This window comes from Pezoporus occidentalis, unplaced genomic scaffold, assembly GCF_034315485.1.
Source record: "Pezoporus occidentalis ecotype Australia unplaced genomic scaffold, CSIRO_AGI_Poc_V1 ctg1, whole genome shotgun sequence".
NCBI classification, from domain to species: domain Eukaryota; kingdom Metazoa; phylum Chordata; class Aves; order Psittaciformes; family Psittacidae; genus Pezoporus; species Pezoporus occidentalis.
The window spans coordinates 14,387,593-14,408,836 of record NW_026912778.1 but is presented as its reverse complement, the minus strand read 5'-3'; the positions used below and the strand labels follow the sequence as shown (position 1 = coordinate 14,408,836).

At 36.1% G+C, this 21,244-nt stretch overlaps 1 protein-coding gene across 1 annotated transcript in view; it reads left to right on the top strand.

Moving 5' to 3' along the window:
- The window catches only part of TUSC3 (tumor suppressor candidate 3), a 120,260-nt gene that overhangs the window by 86,440 nt on the left and 12,576 nt on the right, over nucleotides 1–21,244 (top strand). The window contains exon 7 of the mRNA XM_062641253.1: nucleotides 11,416–11,479. Coding sequence (XP_062497237.1) covers nucleotides 11,416–11,479 — 64 coding nt within the window. The remainder of the gene's footprint in view (nucleotides 1–11,415; nucleotides 11,480–21,244) is intronic.

The following is a 21,244-nucleotide window of genomic DNA, read 5'->3' as shown; positions in this document are numbered from 1 at the left end:
ACTGCTGTTTAAATTCAGCAGCCTGTTTTGGAATTAGTGTCATAGTTAAGCCTCTCTTTCTTCACTACAGCTTGCAATGCTTTGACATTCAGGTCAAGCTACCTTTTTTGCCTCACAGCTTGGAAATCAATTGAAAGAACGCTTTGAAATTTCAAGAGAGGAAATATTACAGGTCCTGACTAAGAAATGTCTTTGTCAGCATACCAGTGTTGTAAAGATTATCAGACTTCCACACTGTCATGGACAAAAGGATTCAGGATACGGGGTGGGGAAAAAGAGTTCCCGCCCTGAACTTAATAATGGGAAAAGTAAAGTTACTTAACCGTGGTCTGGTCTTGTAGTTGTTAAGAAAAACAGAGAAGCTAAATGACCTGTGAGCTATATCCCATATTGTGCTTAGAATCAGAATAAGGGCAAAAAGAAGAGGAATATTGTAAGAGTTCAGAAAATAGTTCTTATTAACAATGTGTTTATGTTTTTTTAGGGGAATGGTGCTCATGAAAAACATCTCAATCTCTTTTGTTTCCTAATTAGAAGTATCGTAGTTTGTCTTCCATGTGTTAAACAAGAATTCTGTACTCCAGAACTATTAACAGTTGAACTTTAGTTGCAGCTTTTCTTTCATTAGAGTCACTGGCTTGGTTGTCCAGCTGTAATGAAATGCATGGGAATGTCAGTATTCTCAGAGATATTTTTGGAGTCTTTCTTGTTGATTAAAATGTGGTCATGTTGTTACGCAAAACATCACAACTGCATAAATTCCATTTCCTTAGGCAGCTAGGCTAGCCTGTGTCATGTAACCAGACGTAAGCTGTAAGACATAAACTGTGTCATGTTACAGAGATTCTGGAATTTTTACCTATATTTCTGTTTAAGTCTCTTATGTGGGTAGTGTGTGTTGTAATGCTCATTCAGGGAGAAGTCATTTATGGCATGCCAATCTATTAGGTAACTTGGAAATTAAGTACCATAAGGTTAGCAATGTTTTCTTCCTAATGAGAGGTTAAGTTCTGTTTTGCATTTGTTGTTTTGATTTGCTTTTTCTGAAACTCACAAAGTAATGATTTGTTGAAGGATTGCTGTATCTTTTGTCTTTTTATTATTTAGTAATTTATAAATGTGGGAAAAGTCCCTCAGAATAAATTCTTATAAGTAGTTTATATAAAAGCTGAGCAGAGTGTTCACAGTCTCTGGATTTGTGAGATCACCTCTGCTGACTAATTTGTTTGATAGCACTTCTAAGACCCTAAATAATGCAGTAGATCTGTAAAAGCTGTGTAGGGACAACCAAAGCATCAGCATAAACTAGGATATGTATGCTATTTCAAATTATACCAACTACCCTTTACAGCCAGCTAGCCTGCAAAAGTAGGCAGCATTTCTCCACTTCTGCTCTCAGGCTGGGAACACAGATCAGATTCTGTCCTCGGTGCCAGATGACTTTGTGGAAGGCAGCCAGCACAGCCTATTTCAGCCAGCCGGTCCTGTGAAAACTGGTTGCTGTCTCTGTACTCTGTTTTGGTTTGGAGCAATGGTGAGCACAGCAGTGAGCTCAGACATGGAAAATGTAACTCATTCACCGAATTAATACATGAGTGAATTAAGGAGTCTGTGTGAGATTGTGTATCTGTATTATATAATTAAAAGAAAGCAACATTAAATATTTCTTCAATAGCTTTCTATAATCCATCTGTTAACTCTCCTATGAGAAATGGCTGATATGTTGTCATGGTTTAAGTCCAGCTGTAAATTAGAACCACGCAGTCTCTTTCTCATTCCCTCTCTTCCCCCCCTGCCCCCCACCCTCCAGCTCCTGGAGGGATGGGGAGGAGAATCAAAAGAATGCAACTCCCACAGATTGAGATAAGAACAGTCCAGTAACTAAGGTATAACACAAACCAGTACTGCTATCACCAGTAATAATAATGATAAGGGAAATAACAAGGGAAGAGAATACAACCGCTCGCCACCCGCCAACCCATGTGCTGTGGTATGGAATATGTCTTTGGCTAGTTTGGGTCAGGTTTCCTGTCTCTGCTTCCTCCCAGCTTCCCTTCCTCTCTGGCAGAGCATGAGACTCACAAAGTCCTTGGTCAAAGTAAACATTACTGAGCAGCAACTAAAAACATTGGTGTTATCAGCGCTGTTCCCAGACTGAAAGTCAAAAACACAGCACTGCACCAGCTACTAAGAAGGAGAAAAAATGACTGCTACTGCTGAAACCAGGATGTATGTTTTATGGTCTTGTTTAGTAAGTTATTCTGAACAACTGCCCTAACTGTTACACCAAGGATGCGGAAGCAGGTGTAAATACAAGGGGTCCAGTGTTGATTTTCTAGATTATCCTGCTACCAGAGTGAAGTACTTGAGTGTAAGTTGAGAAAAATCACTAAAAATGAATAGTTACCAGTTCTACTAATTCTGTCTATTCTTCACTGTTTCCTGTGTGCATCTTAGCTGTTTTCTTGGTCCTGGTCTTACTTGCCTGTAACTGAGCTAGATTCGATTTCATGTAGAGACATTGCTTAGAGAGATTGCTTTCTAGGAATATAATAAATGAAATTTTCACCAGAGTGGCATTCTGTTGGCATATATTTGAGTTGGAGGTGTTCATAGAAGCAATAACTATCTAAAAAAAGGTGTTTATTCTGAATGGTTTAGTATTAAATGAAAATATTCCTGTTTCATTGTTAAATAAAACGAAGATCCCTTAAAAAAGAAAACACTCAAATAATGGATTGCACATTTCTTATTATAGTCATATATATGGTCATCATTTTGCTAGAAGCATAAGTTCGTTAATTCAGGATTTCTTTTAGCTGTGAGTTTAGATTTATTTTGTGTTTAATACTACATTAAATTTTGAAGCAGTTAAGCATCATTTATGGATATGCCTTTTTTATAGCTGGATATCTAGAGTAAAAAAATTGCCCTATAAAAATCTTGGATATTATCCTAATAGTTAGGTGTTAATATGTGATTAGAGTAGTCATAGAAATAGAGGATGGTTAGGGTTGGAAAGGACTTTAAAGATCATCTAGTTCCAACCCCCCTGCCATGGGCAGGGACACCTCACCTTAGCCCATGTCAGCCAAGGCTCTGTCCAATGTCATTTTAAACAATGCCAGGGATGGAGTATTTACCACTTCTTTGGGCAACCTGTTCCAGTGCCTCACAACTGTCACAGTAAAGAATTTCTTCTTTATATCTAACCTGAATCTCACCTGTGTTAAGTTTAAACCCATTCTTCCTTATCACTACAGTCCTTAATGAAGAGTCCTTCTCCAGCATCCCTATAGGCCCCCTTCAGATACTGGAAGGCTGCTATGAGGTCTCTACACAGCCTTCTCTTCTCCAGGCTGAACAGCCCCAACTTTCTCAGCCTGTCTTTGTGCCGGAAGTGCTCCAGCCCCCTGATCATCCTCGTGGCCCTGCTCTAGACTTGTTCCAACAGCCCCATGTCCTTCTGTTGAGGACATCATAACCACACACAGGTCTGAGATCTCATGACAGCAGTGTAGAGGGGCAGGATCACCTCCTTTGACCTCCTCGTCACACTCCTTTTGATGCAGCCCAGGATACAGTTGGCTTTCTGGGCTGCTGTCTCATGTTAAGTTTCTCATCAACCAACAAACCCAAGTCCTTCTCCACAGGGCTACTCTAAATCACTTCTTCGCCCAACCTGTAGCTGTACCTGGGTATTGGCCCACCTCACAAGTGTGGCAGGGTCCCTCTGGATGGCATCCAGGTAGATGATGTCAACTGCTCTGCCCCTATCCATGAGCTCTGTAGCCCCATCATAGAAGGCCACCAATTTGGTCAAGCATGATTTGCCCTTAGTGAAGGCATGTTGACTGTCACCAATCACCTTATTGTTTTTCATATGCCTTAGCATGGTTTCCAAGAGAATCTGCTCCATGATCCTGCCAGGCACAGAAGTGAGACTGACTGCTCTGTAGTTCCCTGGATTTTCCATTTTCCCCTTCTTGAAAATAGAGGTTATCGTTCCCTTTTTCCAGTCATCAGGAACTTCACTGGTCAGAGGTTTCTGAACTGTTTAGTAAATGATCTACAGTCAAGATTTTGGGTTGTTTTTTTTTTTTTTTTGAGTTTTTGGATGTTGCTTCTTATATTTATTTACTCAATTTCAGTTTTGTTTAGGTTCTTTTAAAATTGTAAACTCATACTTGAATTATATCCCTCAGTCCAAATAAAAAGGTTTAAAATTATTTTGGCAAATCATATTCATGTGCTAACAGATGTTCTAAGCTAGTCACCATTCTCACAGATGTGAACAACATAGGCCATAAACAGCATTGTCTCATTGTTTCTCATATCAGTGGTCACTATAAGGACTGCTGCTACAGGGAAAATAGGTCACTGTACTTGTACTATCCCCAGCACATAATAGTATTTTCTGTGATAGGAAGAAAACAGGAAATTACGTTAGGTTTCCGTTTTCAGACTTTCACAGACCTGTCTAGGCTAATAACTTCATATGAGGTTGCCTGTTGGGTTCTTAAGCAAGTTAAAACTCTGTTCAGCCTAAAAGAACTGAACAGATACTACTGTGCAGTGATAAAATAAGCATATTTGGAGAGCATGCTTCAAGTGAAGCTATGTGAAACTGTGCTGGGTTTAGAAATCATAATATTTAAACAGGTAACTGCAATAAAAGGGTTTGAGCTGCATATGATTTTATTCTGAGTCTTGCTAAGCAGGGTGCTGCTTTTGAAGTGTTACATGGAAGAAAACCTCTCTGGGGAAATATGGTTATGATTATGAAAACACAAAACATTAAATTAATATACCTTGATGTTTGGTCTCGAAGGTTTTGCTTTACTGAATGAATTATTTGTTCTCCATAAAATGTTTAACCTTTTTCTGCATTCATATTTATAAGACATATAAACGGTGTGAGAGAATGTTTTAGAATTTTTGCTTTTTAAACATCTAAATACTGCTGAAAATCATGCTAATCCTGGTCTTGGAAAACACCTAAAACTCTAATGTGATAAAGAATGTCAAGGGGCTTACTCTTCCCCTTCTAAATTGAGAGAAAAGAACAGCTTCTTGTAGCTAATGTATGTTCTTGGCAAGATTGATGGACTTTAATTGAAAAAGGCCATTCTGTAGGCTTAATCGTAATTAAGTAATCCATGGCCTTCCATAATGTTCCTTTCTGATGAATTTCACCCTGAATGTTAATGTAGTAAAGGAAGTTAAATTAATAGTATTTATCCTATTGGTATGTAATTCATAACTCACTCTCTTTGGGGCATACAACTAGTGTGTTGCTTCACCTCTTTCCATATATATTAGCTTGAAATTGTCCTGTTGTCTCCATCTAGAGGTTTTTTCAACATGTGGTCTAAATTCAGCTTATCATTAAGAAGGATAATTATTTATTTTTACTTCTCTTTTTTTTTATTTTGATTCATTTCCAATATTACTTTTTCATTAATTTGTGTCATGTGTTGTAAACTGAGGACAAGTTATTTATCATTTATCCAAAATGGTAATAATACTTCATGAAGTACCTTTGTATGTTATGCTATTGCTAAACCCAACTTAGTTTAATCAGCTCCCTTCACCCTCGTATCCTTCATGTACATACTCATAGAAAATAAAAATTACGGTTTTTGTTTTAGGTGTCATTTAGAAATCATGATTCAATTTTGATGTTGAGTACTCCACAATTCAATTGTGTTGATTTAAGAATTAACATACAACTCACAGAGGCCTTATTTCCACTTACATTTTTTTTGTTTATTTGCATTACATTAACAGGAAAGAGCATGGATTACACTTAAGTATTTTACTGAACCATGACAACTATCACTTTTGAAGGGAAATCACAAGCATATGCTGTATTTAGGGAAATTTGAAAGTGTATTACATGATTGTTATCCTTGACTGTCCTAGTGAGGGATTATATGTATTTACCATCTGTAGTTCAGTAACACTGAATATTTAATGAGTTTATGAATAGTAGATAAATATTTAAGACAGTTTTGTAAAAATGTGCATGCATTGAACAATTGTTTGTCACTGCCAAAGAAAATGGCCTGATTTGCAGACATGATTATTTTGGTTAGCAATTCTAATTGCTTCTGTGGAATCAGACTTGAGGTAGGAGAATTAAAGTTGGAAAAGGACCCGTTGTGCAGAGTGTCAGTCGCTCATGCTTTCATTCCTCTATTACTCCTACCAGAGTGGTATTTGCTGTTGCATCCACTGTGTAGCTGTCCAGCTCTTCTGCCTAAAATGGGTTTGCGTCTCTTCTGATGGACTTTGCATCTTACATGGCCCTGCCTCTTGTGCCTGTAAAATGAAAGAGAAATACTGAGTTTATTCATGATTTTTTTTAAAACATTTTCCTAGAGCATTTGCAGCCAGATAGACTTCACATAGCTTCCAAATATTAAATGGATTCGATTTCAAAAAGCAGAAAAAAATAGCAAAACCAGAAATCTTACTTTTCTGTGTCGTAATAGTTTGTAGCTTCAAATAAAATTCCATGAGAATATGTGGCTTTGCATGTCGGTCACTCAGCAGTCTTCTTGCAGAAAAAAAGAAGTAGTATGAAAACAAAGAAACCTCACAAGGACTAAATCCTTTCTTTTGGCTATACAGGTCTAATTATAATTAAAAGCTGATGTGGAACCATAAAAAAAAAAAATGGAGAAAACTGATTGAGAACTGTTGAATAGCTAATTTGTCAAAATTCCTTTAAAAAAATCCTTAAAAAAATTGTCTTGAAATATATTTTGGTTTAGGTAAGTATGAGCTACAGATGGCCATGAATTTCAAAATTTGATGATTCAGTGGCCATTGCAGTGTACAAAACTGGTGTGTGGGGATACATTTGCATAAATATGCATCCTCACAAACATAATCTATTCTTCGGGTGACCTCACAGTGTTATCGTATGCCTGTAGGGAAAGACACAAGGACAAATGCCGTAGTTGTTACCATTCTCTCTTCAAGAAAAGGTGTTTGCTGTAATTTTTATATGAAGTACTGGTATTCTGTCTTCTGAAAACTTCTGATTAGATTTTTGTCTTTTTGTCTGTTGTTTAGAATGTAAGCATGAAAGTTCAATGTGAATAAACCACATCCTGTAATTCCTCCCTTATTAGAAAAGGGGTAAGGTACTGTCATAAATTCAGGTGATTCACATTATATTGGCAAATGCAAAGTCTTTTGGGTATCCTTCATCGCTGGAGTGGTCTTTCATTTTCTGTACTCCTCTACCATCATTCTGACTCATAGCTATAGAGGACATGCACCATGCTGCTCCTTTGAGTATTTGGAGAACAGTGTCTTGGGGAAGCAATTTGTCTATTGATCACACACAGTTATATATAATTCTAGGTAACTTTAAAGAATGATCTATCTAAGGACATTTGTAATAGAGCAAAGAAGTTAGTAGGTTTTTCTGTTTTGTTTTGTTTTCATTTAAAAAAGGCAATTCTGGACAGTAAACATCTGCTTTCTTTGACATTTTAACTAACTTTCACCTAGTGCACTTTGTCTAAGTTAACACAAGATCTCTTGCCTTCTCAAGTAAAAATGAAGCTGTTTTGGGGGGGTGAGGGTTTTCTTGCTTATTTAAGATGGCTATTCCCTTTGTATTTATCCATTCCTTTCCTCTCTCTAGGGACAGAGCAGAATGTAATGATTGTCTCTTACTAGCTTTTTAATATAATGTTTTCAGAACTAAATCAGAGAGTATCCGCTTCCTTACAAGCAAGACTATGCCTTTATCAACTCACACTTAAAAGAAATACAGTTACAACATTAATCCCTATGGGACATTTAGCCAGAACTTCATTAGCAAGTTTTCAAATTGCAATCTCTGATTCAAGTGTTCCAGGCAGGTTTTGTATTTTTCAGGTTTCAGTTTGCTTGGGTTCTGTTGGTTCAAGTTTCAGCATTTGCAAAACCTGTATCTAGTCCATGTTTTTTTTCTTTATACTGAGTATCAGGTGGGAGCTAGGACTCTTTATCTGTTACCTATTTAGTAGTAATAATGAGAATATCTTTGTTTTCATTACTTTCTCTTCTTAAGGGCTTCATCTTTTAAGAGACTGGTCTTGTGATGAGTTTTGTAGCTTTCTCTTGCTACAAAAAAAAGCTTTCTCTTGAAAAGCCTCAAATGAAAAAATTCTTAGACAAATAAGCACATTTTACATCATGCAATAAAACTAATTATTTTGGAAATTTAATCAACAGGCAGGCAGAGATTTGTGATTGAGAAAGTCTTTCCAATAACTGTATCCTTGTTCTGTCATTGTGATACCAACCCTGCTAGTACATTAGATCTTACATTACATTAAATTACATTAGATTGCACCATACTGCTGTAACATGTTAAAAACCTCACCTTGTCAGGTAGGCAAGACTAAAGTTTTTTAGTCAGAATATGATTTTAAAACAATCCGTTAACAATCTGGTCAGTTTTCATAGCTTTTAGTCTTTGTGGTATTTCAGGTTTGAATTGGAAGCAATCTACACGTACAAGCACTGCAAACTGGGTTTATCTGCTGCAACTTCTGGTCACCCTCAGTGTGAGGGAGGATTTTTCAATCAGTTTTTCAGCCAATTTTTCAAGTGTGAAATTTGCTTGAAATGTTTAGAGTTGAGAGAGTATTTGTTGGCATTTTTAAAAGCATCATTAGTGTCTGTGTTTGACAGCTAGGTAGTTACAGAATCATAGAATGGTTATGGTTGAAAAGGACCTTAAGATCATCTAGTTCCAACCCTCCTGCCATGGGCAGGGACGCCTCAGTCTAGACCATATCACCCAAGGCTGTGCAACTGTTCTGGTTAATTAACAAAATTCTTGTAGTTATTTGATACTTCCAAGTGAAACTATAAGTCACATAAACATAAGTAATATTTTAAAATGAAGTTACTATGCTGAGTAGTGAAGACTAGCACCTAAAACGCAATTCCTCCCCAGTGTGCGACAGATTTCTGTCATCAGAAGCAGGAGCATAAAATTTACTCTTTGTGGAGGTGAGAATCTTCCTACCTATTAGGAGGAAAGCTAAACAATTTCATGTCAGTAAAGTATTTTGAGTAAAGGGATGATTTCTCTATATAGTCTTTGCATGCATATGCATGTATGGACATACTTGGATTCTGTTCCTTCAGTGGTGTTCTGGTGAATTAAATTGCTACCATAAAGAGAAAAATAATATACTTTAACAAAGTAGAAAGCATATCAATAAAAATAGTATCTCTCATCTAAATGTTTTTCTAATGCAGAAGGCATTTATAGTCTTAGAAGTCATGTGACAACCAGTTCTATTAATCATAGAATCGTCGAATCATAGAATAGTTAGGGTTGGAAAGGACCTTAAGATCATCTACTTCTAACCCCCCTGCCATGGGCACGGACAATCAGTAATACAATCAGTATTACAATCAGTAATCAGTATTAATAATGTCTTCACTTCAACATAGTGTGTATTTCTTTAGTTCCCAGGGTGCATTTATACACAATTTAGCATGCGTGTAGAGAAAGAGTAGTAGTGATCATGTAGAAATGCATATAGTTATTTAATAATTAAATTGTGGTCCTAGACCCTATTACACTTTTCTGATGAAAGGCTCACTTATTTTGGTTCACATTGTATTAGTAAAGGCAGTATATATTTTCATCATTGTAAGCTTCAGACTATAACTTGGTGCTATGATAGTAAGAAGAAACAGATGTTTACCATTATTTAGACACAGTTGAATCCTGCAAATATATATGTATGCTTACGTGTGTATGTATGTGTGTGTGTCTATATATATATATGTATGTACCTATATATATATAGGTGTCTCTGTATATATGTGTATGTACATATATATATATATATATATATAGCTTTAGCAATTATTAGGAATAATAATAGAGAGTCCCTATTTGCAGGACTGTGGTCACAACTGAGTCAGAGTGCAAGCATTTTAACTTTGTCATTAATTTTTCTTAAGGTAAAGTACTCCTATTTCCTTCCTCTGTTTTATAGATGTGTATGTATATATATATATATATATAGCCTTAGTGATATTTTTAAGGAGCCCTGCAAAACATCAGGAAATACAGATTAACTTGTCATTTCATACTGCAGTGAAATATTCTTCTGAGATGAGTGATCTTCATCTTGTTAAAGAAAAAAGATGTCTTCTTTGAGAGATGGAATCTTTAGATATATGAAATTCTTGCCTGGTGTAGCTTTGAATTGGTTATTTGAGCATAATGTAATTGAATTTTGAAAACAGTAGATAACCATATACTGAGTGAAAACTTTTATCATATCTTCTGAATTACATGTTTTGACAGTGCATCAACTGGATTCTAACCAGTGTGGATGAAGGTACTCTTTTGTATGCTGGAGCATTAGAGTATTTCAAATCTGAATTGTTCTGAATCTTGACAAGGATGGAGTTCAGGCAGAATTATTCAGCATAAAATTAATTAAAGCAGAGCATATGAGTTAAAAAATAAACTGACAAAACTCTAAATCAGTAAGGAGGGCAAAAACTTTCTTTTTTCATTTCCTTGATAGGAGTGAGCATTTTTCTTTAATTGCATTGAAATTGTATCTGTGCCTAAGAACAATACATATAAATAATACTTTGAGAACATGGATAAATTTAATTTCACATAGAATGGTAAAACAAGTTAATCCTTGTTTGTAATTGTAGTGGGGGAAAAGAGAGAACCTTCCTCTTCTTGTGCATGTGTCCAGTCCATCAAAGTTTTGCTCTCATAGCTAGTTAACAATAAGCACACAACTTCTGAATAATATGCTGTATGTTCTTAGTAATAAATGCATAAAGTAAGCTCACTGTCAGTAATTATTTTTCTTAGACTATATTATGTTTACATTTAGTATTAATATTGATCATTGCATTTACTACAATTCCATATAAACAAACTATTTTATGAATTAGGATTTTTTATGGGCATAATTGTACCTTTTTGAAGAAAGATGGAATACTTTGTATGAACAAGCTTCACTCAATCTAAATAAGACTAAAGTAGAATGAAATTTTTTAAGGCAAGGTTTAGTTTTCACTTCTATAAAAACCGTGCTGAGACATGTCCTTCATTTCATCATCTCCCTTCTCAAAAACTGTATCTGCTGAGAAAATAAGCGCATGTTCTTTATTCCACAATAGCAGCAGTGTGAAAGAGTCCAGCATAATGCACACCATATATATGTGCTTTGACTAAATATTCTATTTTTAACAGTCCATTTTACTAAACATACATAAACTGTGCTGTTACTTGTAGCTATTGCTTTCTGTGTTTTTCTGCAAAACAGGTTTTGATGCTCAAATATCCAGTTGTGCCGTTTTCAGTGGATTTCTTTGTTCTAAAGAGGATTTATTTTCATTTTTATTTTACAGAGTTACATTCATGGAAGCAGTCAGGCTCAGTTTGTTGCAGAATCTCATATTATTCTTCTACTGAGTATCCTTCAAACTGGTGATGAGTAGGAAAAAAGCAGGCTGAAGCACAGTGTCCTGTTAAATAAAATTGCTCTGGCAGGTAATACCATTGAATTTTTGAGCAGGTATTGTATTTCGGCTAATTTATTATATGTTTAAATAAATATCCAGTATTGTTGTTGTTTACAGCCAAGTAAGGCTGGCCTTGTTTTTTACTAATATAGACCTTGTTGTCTCTTTTATTACTCGTGTGCCTGGTTACTAATCTTAATATTTTTTCCTTTCAGTGTTATCTTTTCAGTAGCAGAAAATAATTTTCTTCTCTTTTTCACTTTTTATTATAAAAGTTAGAATTTTATTATTTTCCTTTAACTGACAAGTATGCTGAAATTAACTAGTCATCCGTAAAGATGATTTGTCCTCCAGCAGTCTTTGGGTTTAGTTTTATTTTAGTTTTTGTGTTTCTCACTTAATCTAAACAGTTTAATACCACTTTTAGAAACAAATAACTCAGTTCCATTTGTTCTGACATCATCTCCTCACAGAAAGACTTCAGGAATTACTCTTTCATTCTTAGAGCAAGTTAAATTAAATCTGTGTGTCTGTGAATATGCTTTAATAATCTGTAAGAAAAACTCATGTACTGTCTGGTTTCTTTAAACTCTGCTTCTAATCAGCTTTGTTCATTGATGGAAAACTCCAGTCACCATTAACCACTATTAAAATACAGTTGTTCCATCACAAATACCTTCCTCTAAGGAGCACAAGAGGAAGAAAAGAGCATGTCCCAATTTGAATAGCCAGATCTCAGGGTTTGATGATTGTATCTACTCTCCTGTTCTCTCCCTAAAGTTAAGTTAGTTTAGATCCTGCCCTTCTTGTGGCTTCCCTATCTACCTTCATCTTCAGTTTTTACCATCCAAAGAGAACACCATCATTATGTCTTTTTGCTTCATTACATTTATTTGCCTGGCATCAGTTTTGCAACCTGTGAAACATTTTTTGCTCTGTAAATAGGCATTACTAATTTAATTTCAAAGTTATGATCATATTTTGCAGAGTAAATGCAATATTTGCTATTGAACTGGAATATCGGGTCCCCCAGTACAGGAAAGATGCAGACCATACACTAGCTGTATAATACAATTTATTAAACAAGCACACTAAAGTGAATAAGCACACTAAAGCAAACAAGCACACTAGCGCAAACCAGGTATATATCTTTATATAGTAAGTACAATAAAGCAAATCGTATCTATATATTATATATATAGATACATATATAAGTAAAGTGCAGAGGAAAATTAGCAATACATCAAATCATTACTGCAGAGAGAGAACAGAGATTAAGTAGAAACACATCACCAAGTACATTGAATCATCATCCACGCTTACACTTCAAGCTCAGAAGCCCCATTGCAGCCAGTGCCAGGAGTTTCAGGTAATTGCAAAAACTCCTGTGTGGTGCGTCCACCCATAGCTGAGGCTTCGGATTCAGCTACAAGAGGGTCCTGCTTTTATACCATTAGAAAAACAACCAGTTTTATGCCAGCTCTGTCCTTGTTTGCTTATGGGGCTGTGTTGTTTCTCATGATTTCACTGTTGTCCACAATGAGAACATTGGCTGGGTGCCCTGGTGCAGCCAAGTATGAAAGTAATAGAACAGCTGCACACCTGTGCTGCACACCTATGTTTACTTGCCTCTTTCCAAGAGTCACAATGAACATATACATATATACTGTACCGACTACACTATGACAATAAACATACTTCGTTAATGTGTCTCAGTCAGGAGAAAGGGTCAGCTTTCAGCTATGTTCCCATCCGTTACACAGGGACAACTTTATCAGTGGGAGGAAATGGGTTTTCTAGTAGTGCTCTCTGACAGGACAAGAGGCAGTTGACCCAAACCGAAAACCAGGAAATTCAGTCTGAAGACAGGATGACACTTCTTACTGTGAGGGTGGTCAAACTCTGGAACAGGGTGCCCAGAGGGGCTGTAGAGTTTCCATCTGAGAAGATATGCAAAACCCAACTGGACACAGTTCTGGGCAACCTGCTGTACCAGGTTGCTTGTGCAGAGGGGTTGGATTAGATGATCTCAAGAGGTCCCTTCCAGTCTCAACCATTCTGTGGATCTGTCAATTCTCCAGGTTTTATATCATATCCTAGCTAATGCTGTATCAATATCACATTGAATTTTTTAGCGTTTTGGAACCACATTTATTTGTTTATGATTTCTAAATTAGAGCTTCCTTTTCTTGGTAAGAGAGAATTAAAGATAAATAGCTTTACCTGAATATTGCCAAGTCAAATCTCAGTGATTATTAATTGCTAATTTTTTTTAAAGTACACAGAGACAGGCATTATGTTTCAGATGAAAAGTTTCTTGTATGATAGATATGTGCATTTTATTAATATCATCTTTATGCTTCATTTTGTATAGCCACTATTTCTTGGTTGTTTTTTTTTTGCATTTCCTGAACTGCCATAATTTCAAAACGTCTGTTATCTAAGACAGATCCTGTTGGATGATTGAAAATGGGAAAAATAACCGCCCCAAACCAGCTAAGTTTAAAAATAAACAAAACTTTTGTTCATGACATATTTTGTTTGCCTGACTCAGGCATGAATGTGCTATTTTTTTGTTGGCAGAGACTGTCTTTAAACTGGGAAGTTGGCTATCTACATTAACGCAGCTGGCTAAAAGAATCCTTTCAGTGAGGTTGTGCCTTGTCACTTGCAAAAAAAAATATCTAAGGTTTCATTTCATGGCTCAATACTGTTTGAGTTTTTGGTCACACACAGATTTCACAAGTGACATGAAATCTTGACAGATTTTAAGTTATGCATGAAAGAATATTTCTTCATTCTTTCAATTTTGTAGTAATTATTAGCTGCTTCTTTGCTTCCTCATTATTTGTTTATTCAGGAAATTTTGATAGAAAATATGGGAATTAGAAAAAAAAGTGTGCCAGATTCATAAACAGTAGTACATTCATTTTATCCTGTAAAGTTTAAAAGATGCATTAAATTTTAAACCAAGACATTACTATGCTGGTAATGTACATGCTTCATTTGGTTGCTTCTTTTCACTTTGTATTGATAAGAACAAGGACAAGGTTGTCACTTCTTGCTAGATGTTGAAAAGCAATGTTGTGTTTCTCTTTAAAGTGAATTTTTAATACATGTGATGAGAAAAAAATTTATTTCCATTGCATTTCTATGCTGGCTTTTAGATAGTGATTCTACCCAGTCTGCTAGATGATTTCCGTAGAAAGATCTGCTGTATATTTCCACTTCTGTAGCTACATAATTTTAGGACATGGGTAAGAAGGATTTGTAAAGATGTCAGATATTTATTTTCAATTACATTATAAAGCAAAATTAAATTCAAAATTCAGAATTTTTATAATACTGTAAACAAGTCGTTTCAGTCCTAACAGATGGTTACTACATCTTAGTAGTAGCAAAATGGAAGTCACTGTAATAATACTGCACATACAATGTTACATCAGTAAAACAATTTTACATCATTAAAAAATTTATACTTAATTTTATTTCTATGATGGGTTTTCTCACAGCCAAAATACTGATACTGCATTTAGCAGCAGATCAGAGTAACTGAAGTGGGTTAGATTGAACACTTTCTTAAGACATTAAAGACTTAGAGTAAGCACATATCTCAGAACAAGGAAGCATTATTTTAATTCCAAAGTCCCAAACCAGTTTCTGATTCATTTTGAGGCTCCTTATAGGTGGCTGATGGGGGCCATGTTACCAAGTCCACAGGATCTTATGCTGTGGGTGAATTATTTTTTTTTTAATCAAATAAAAAGATCACCATATTTCAACATAGAGCCTGTTGAATTCCAGGCTGCAGAACAGCAAATAAAAATTAGAATAGGCTTTTAAAAGCAGAGTGTGGTGGGTCGATCCTGGCTAGACACCAGGTGCCCACCAAAGCTGCTCTATCAGTTCCGTATCAGCTGGATAGGGGAGAGAAAATATAAGTAGAAGCTCATTGGTCAAGATAAAGACAGGGAGAGACCACTCAGCAATTACCATCATGGGCAAACTAGACTCAACCTGGGGAAATTAGTTCAATTTATTGGAAATGAAAATCAGCGTAGGGTAATTAAAAATAAAAGCTAAATCAAAGCACCTCACCCTCACCCCTTTCCTTCTTCACAGGTTTAACTTTACTCTTGATTTTCTCTACCACCTTCTTCCCACCAGCACAGAGGGACAGAGAATGGGGGTTGTGGTCAGTTCATCATGCACTGTCTCTGCTGTTCCTTCCTCCTCAGGGAAGGACTCCTTACACTGTTCCCCTACTGCAGCATGCAATCCTTCCCATGGAGAAAGTCCTCCACCAGCTTCAACGTGGGTCCTTCCTATGGACTTCGTTCTTAATTAAGTGCTCCAGTATGGGTTCCTTCCACAGGGTACAGTCCTGCAGGAACAGACTGCTCCGGTGTGGGTCCCACATGGGGCCACAGATCCTGCCAGGAGCCTGCTTCAGTGCTGGCTTCCCAGCAGGTCACAGCCTCCTTTGGGCATCCCCCTGCTCTGGTGTGGGGTCCTCACCAGGCTGCAGGTGGATCTCTGCTCCACCATGGACCTCCATGGGCTCCAGGGAGGCAGCCTGCCTCACGATGGTGCGCGCCATGCAGGGCTGCAGGGGAATCCCTGCTCCAGCACCTGGATCACCTCCTCCCCTCCTTCATTGACCTTGGTGTCCACAGAGCTGTTTCTGCCCAGGTGTTTTGCTGTTGTTGCCCAGTCGTCGTCCCCCCCCCCCCCTTTTAAAATATGTTATCCTAGAGGTGTTATTGGTATCACTGAAGGGCTTGGCCTTGGTTGACAGTGGGACCGTCTTAAAGCTGCTTAGTAGTGGACATATGGTAAGCTCCTAGCAGCTTCTCACAGAAGCCACCCCTGTTGCAACCCTGGTACCGAAACCTGGCTATGCAAATCCAATTCAATGAGAAACAGACCTTTATGTAAAGAATAGCCCCATAATTCAACTTTTTTTTTTTTTTAACCTTATGAAATGAGGATTTATAGATCTTACTTGCCCAAGCTAGTTCTAGACTGCATTGTTTGAGGTGAAATGATTATGCAGTGTAGGCTGCTGGTGTCTATTCTTGCAACCCTTTCCTCACAGAAATGGGGTCATGGTTAATAAGTCAGTGGAAACAATCAGCTATTGATAAAAAAAAATGCAGGGTGGTTCAACATTCTTGGAGAGATAAGAGGAATTAAGGCAAGGATATTGAAGTACTGTTGCTAGAGTTACAGAGGATAGGCTACTAAGAAGTCACAGAGGCAAAAGAAGTGAATCTGTGTAATTGAGAGCTGTCATTTTCTAAGAGGGACAATATGAAGTAAACTGCACAATCAATATTACTGTTGTAATTAACTATAGTTGAATAAAGATACAGTATGGTGACTATTGTAACTGAACAACCAATGGAGTACACAGTGTTGAGCTGTAAATATGGCTGTGAGTGCCAAGGTATACTGAGAAAGATATGGAATAGTAAGGTTGGGTAGGCTGTGTAGAAGTTGAAAGATTTCTTCAATTCTTTCATTTTCCCTTTAGTGGACACTAATCAGTATTTCTAATGAATGTCCATTTTTATCATGTTTTTATGTCATTCCATGGAGAAATACTGATTCAAATGAAATATGTCTTTTTTTTTTCCCTTTTGCAGTAACAGTGAATATTTCTTACACAGAGTAAGTTTAAAAGTTACAATAAATATTTTCATTTTCAAATAAGTTTCAGTTATTAGGGAAATAATTTGTTGTACAGGAGATAAATCTGAACCATTATTATATGAGTTAGCAGTTACTATAAACCTGATAATTTTTCTCATGATTACTATTAAGTTTAGTTAACTTTGCTGATAAAATGCATGCACCTAAGTAAAAGTGGAAATGTCTTTTCAGTTTGTTAATTTGAATTCCCGAGGCAGAGTTTAATGTGACAGTTGCGTAGGTGGATGTGAGATGTTGGTTGAGAAAGAAAAAGAAATTTCATTGGTTACAAAGAAAAGTTAAAATTATGTCTATTATGAAAGACATTTCCTGGCCTACAGAGTGAATTTAAATTAAGTGTATTAAGTGCCTCTTAGGTGTAGGGAAACTTAACCACAGAATGAATTTAAATGAGAGATGTCTTTTTGTGTGTCAGTAAGGCTCATGCAAAGTCACGGAGCATAAGAACATGGAAATTTGAGTCAAAGTCAGTAGAACAATATTCATTTAGCTCTTGGTTGTAAGACTTTATCAGTTGTGCATAATAGAATCAAACTGTGTTCCCCAGAGATCATGTAAAAGTGAATGATGATGACAACTAAAGTAGTGAGATAAGGTTTTTGTATGCTTAGTCTTAAGAATAAGAGAAAAATACCATAGTGGAAAAAGATAGAACTAAAAGCACAAAATTATGCTATATATAAGCATGCTTCTTAAATAACTATGGAAATCAACATCCAAAGCAGCAAAACATACTGCATGCTTTATATTATTTTCTTGCGTTATGCACCAGTACTCTTAATACTGTAGGCTATTCTGGCTCTTCTCAAGCCAGCCTGACTCCTCCTAACTGTAACAAAGCATAAGGAGATTATAGCTTAGAAAAATCAAGAAGTTTCCTTCCATTACCTCATTCTCCTACATCTTGACCTTAAATAATTCATAATATGACCTTTGAAGAGAGATACTCGAGTCTCTTACATGTCAGAGGTATGCAGAGACCTTAAATTACAGCTGGGTGTTTCTCAGTGCAGCATTCAACATAATTCTCTTTCATAAGCTAAGTGAATGATACTGGATTTCATGAATTGCCTTCAAATATGGCATGTGTCCTCTGTGTGAAATTACCAACTCTGTAGTTCAGTGATTTTCAACTGTTTTCTATTTCTTGCTTTAAAATTTTCCAATGAAAGTGCAGACCCCCTGCAAAGCAAATTTAGCTGTCTGCTGCTCTGGCAATTGCCCCATTCTTATTTGCCTTTTGCAAATACCTGGCTACTAGTTCACAGACCAAGAGGTATTCACTGACCACAGGCTAAAGACAGCAGCATTTTTAAGGGTTTTTTTAGGCATCAGTAATTTTAATAGTTGTTTTAACTGTTAAGAAACATAGTTGTTTGAGTGGCTGAAAGATGCAGAAACATAGTCCAAAGATAATGTTTTACCGTTTGAATCCACAGATAACTTACTCGGTTGAATAGTCTTCAAGTGCATTCAGCTAGGAATAAGCTGGGTCTATTAAGATGCTGCACAAGTCTTTAACAATGGAGAAAAGCATAATACCAACCTAGAGTGATATTGATGATGATTTATCATATAGAAAAAGATCATGTGGTATTCTTAAAAAGATTTATATGTGCTCAGAGAAAGTAAGAGCGATGGTGTGTGTGCATGCTTAAGGATCAAGTGTGTATTAACAAATAGATGAGACAACATACTAAGTCTAGTATTTGAAATTAAATGCTTGAAAATAACGTAGGTGTTTGGAATAAAGAGTCAGAATAGTGAAAGAAAATGATGCAGCATCATAAATACTTAGAAATAGCTCGAATAGAGTTTGTTTTAGGCAATGTATCTGTGTTTAAATGTTAAGAAATGAAGATGCTAAGAAAAACTTATTCAGTTATTTTAGTCTCTAGTATGCTTAATGTTAAGGAAACTGAAGTACTGTTATACATTTTCTTGTTCTGGAGATCTGTATAGTTCTGTGATTTGTAAGCATCTAAGCAAGAAAATTTATAGACACATTATAAAATGTAAATGAGGTGGAAAAAAATACTTATTTTGTACAGTGGCAAACCACACTGTAACAATTTGTAAGATGGACAGGACTGACCCTGAAACTCCCATCAGATGTAATTTACAAAACCTGAAAGGTCACAAATTAGAAGTATAAAATCGTTTTCCCCTGAGTTAGTTTTAGGTGATCCTGAAAGATGACACCAGTATCAATAATTACGATGTAAATGAGGTTGAAACCCATATTTGATTAGTGGTTTACCACAAACTCAGTCCAGTATCCCTGTGCTATTTTTTTGCAGTTGAATTAAAATGCTTCCCAGAGTCTTTCTCTTCTCTCTCTTTTTCATGGCCTTTCCCATTCTCAAGTATTTTAAGACCATCAGAAATGGATGGTTCCATCAGATTATCTGTGGATTGGAAAAGCAGTTTCATAAATTGAAGCTGAAACAACTTTTAATTAATAATTTTTTTCATGATAGGAGATCTGTATTAGTATCAAATTGATACTCTGTTAAAATGATGAAAAAGCATCAGAAGGGAAAGTGGTGTAGCTTGGTTAGCATTTAAATGGTTGAAATGGAAACTTCCAGCTACTTCACTGTTCTGAATTGCATATTTCAAGGAGTTGAGGGGAACTGCAGTGCCAAGACTCATGTAATAATTCATAAAATTCTTGAAAAGCCATTTGGTGTAGCTGAAGTAAGAAGGTTTTAAGGTCAAAGAATGTTCAGGGTTATTGTGAGTATCAGTACAACTAGATTTCAGGCCATCAAAAAATACTGAAGTACCTCTTGATTGTGTGCAATTCATGCTTAAATTGCATTCATATTCAAATAAATAATTTTCAGACTATGCTCCAGTTTTTCAACTTCTGAGTTAAAAGTCATCCTTTTTCACTGAGATGAGACATGCAGTGATTGCTGTCTCAAACATGCCTCCTTCCTCAGCCCTCATGGCCTGTGATGGTTATGGCCTAATTGAAAATAGATTGCACATTGAATAGCATAAGTGGAATATTAGAATCATTGCTCATTGTTTCCTGAACTGAAGCAAAAATGTCTTGAATGAAACCATGAGACCTGTTTCATTGCAGAGCCATACTTTTTGTCTCCATCATTTTCTTCAACCTATGATAAAAATCAGATTCCCAAGCTGTGAGAACCGGCAAACACCTTGTTTTTGAAGAACTGCATGTAGCTGAAGAGTATTTCCTAAATAGAATGACTGGGATGCATATTATGCTTGGATTTCTCAAATGTGAAGTTAAATCCACATGGAAATGGTTCAGATAAAGAACTTGTAATATGGTCAGTATTTCTGAAATTATAGCAGGTATTTTAGAAGTTTAAGTATTAGTAGAAAAAAGTTAAGACAAATATCTCCCCATACACTGTAAATTTTCCTGTTGATCTTATTACTCCTTTGCAAAAAAAGTATGTGCTTTTGTTTGTTCCATGTATGATAAAGTGAACCATAAGTTTTTAAAGTGTGTGTGATAATCTAGAAGCACTAACTACATAGTATATGTTGTCAATTTCTACAAAAAGTGTGTTCCACCTGGGAAAAGGAGCAGCAGAAGTTTAATATGTAAAAGTGAAATAATTCCAAATTTGAGAGGACATATAACTGGTTTGCACAGAAGAAAGATTGCTACAGAGGGATACATTTGTCAGAAAACATGAGCATCTGAATTTAAAGCATTTGCTAGCTATGGTTTATCTGAATGCCATTCCCCCCCCCCCCCCATCTTTTCAGAATAGTTTTGTAATGGATAGTGGGGGAGATAAAGAGGAACTAGAAAATAAGTATGTCATTTGATGCTATCTTATTTTTTGCAGATGGAAAACTGTCCAAGTAAACACTTGCTAAAATTTTGCATTCTGCACTGCTAGAGAAATACAATGCTGTAAAAGATTATTTTCAGAGGTAGGACTGTTGCTTTCTTTTTGTAGAATATGAAAGTAATGTAAAGACATTTATACAGTGTTATAAACAGGAG